Consider the following 1,325-nt stretch of genomic DNA (forward strand, 5'->3'; position numbering starts at 1 on the left):
GCGGGCTGAGTGTTTGTTGGTCCAGCGGGCGGCGTAGCCGGGGCGAAGTGCCGCAGCGGGTGCCGCTCGCATGCTGGGCACACCCGGGCGCCCCCTCACCGCCCCCCCGTGCCCCCGCAGCTCCTGTACGAAGAGTGGGCGAGTTACAGGGTGTTCTACAAGTACCAGCCCATCGACCTGGTCAGGTAAGGGCGGGGCCCGCGGCGGAGGGCACCCCCACGCCTGCTGGTCGGGGACCCCGGGCCTTCCCACACTGAACACTCAGTACCGGGGACCTGTTTGAGCCTGAAGGGCTGGGGCCGGTGGCACCCGGGGTCCCCGGGACACCAGCGTCTGCTCTGATCCACGGGGGCCGTGCTTGCTGTGATCACCACCACCTGACGGCCCGACCCCAGGGCCTGAGCCGGGTGCGGGTGCTCGCTGGCCGTGCTGAGAGGAACCCCTCACTGCCGTGGAGGGTGGGTGCGGGGGGAGCAGCGGGAGCTGAGTGTGCAGGAGGGGACTGGAGGTGCTCAACCCCGGGGGGGGGCACGTGCCCCGGAGGACGCTGGTGCTCGAGGGGCGGGCACCTGGAGCCCCCCGGCCCTGAGCCCGCCCCTCCCTGCCCGGTGGCTGGCTCAGGACTGTTCCCACGCCCTGGGGCCAGAAGAGGGAACGGGGACAGCAGACAGCACCCCCAAACCTGACTCCCGTTCTAGCCCCACCCTCCTGCTGCGCCCGTACTGTGCCCCGCGCTGCTGGGAAAGAGGGGTGCCCTGTCCACAGCAGCCTGAGCTGCCTCTGCCTTGCCCCCTGGCCAGGAAGTATTTTGGGGAGCAGATCGGCCTGTACTTCGCCTGGCTGGGTGTGTACACCCAGATGCTCATCCCCGCCTCCCTGGTCGGCATCATCGTCTTCCTGTATGGCTGCGCCACGGTGGACGAGAACATCCCCAGGTAGGCCAGGCGCGCCCGCCGGAGGCCCCCAGCCCAGCGCCCAGGCCAGGCCGCGCGCTGTCAGGGCTGCGGCCCGAGGCCCGAGAGGACAGCCGCAGAGGGCGGGTGTCCTCTCGGCCGTCCAGCCTGGGTGCGCGGCCACCCTCTGGTTTCTTAAGGTTCACTTTCCCCTTGTAGTTGTCATTTTGTGACAAGGCCGAAAGAGGCCGGCAAGGGGCCGCAGACGTGTCTGCCATGAGGCCGTCCCCAACCCCAGAGACGGCCCGCGCCCTGGGGGTTGGGACCCCCACATGGCGCCAGACACGGTTCAGGCGCGTGGGCTGGAGCCCTGTCACGGAGGGCTGAGGCCTGGCCCCGCCCCAGCCGCCCACCTGCCGCCTGGCCCCGCCC

At 70.9% G+C, this 1,325-nt stretch overlaps 1 protein-coding gene across 1 annotated transcript in view; it reads left to right on the plus strand.

Moving 5' to 3' along the window:
- Positions 1-1,325, plus strand: part of ANO1 (anoctamin 1, calcium activated chloride channel) — a gene marked incomplete at its 3' end in the record, with an annotated part of 38,202 nt that overhangs the window by 10,980 nt on the left and 25,897 nt on the right. The window contains exons 4-5 of the mRNA XM_012734320.1: positions 121-185; positions 801-935. Coding sequence (XP_012589774.1) covers positions 121-185; positions 801-935 — 200 coding nt within the window. The remainder of the gene's footprint in view (positions 1-120; positions 186-800; positions 936-1,325) is intronic.

This window comes from Condylura cristata, unplaced genomic scaffold (genome assembly GCF_000260355.1).
Source record: "Condylura cristata isolate star-nosed mole 26May11 unplaced genomic scaffold, ConCri1.0 scaffold00054, whole genome shotgun sequence".
NCBI lineage: Eukaryota > Metazoa > Chordata > Mammalia > Eulipotyphla > Talpidae > Condylura > Condylura cristata.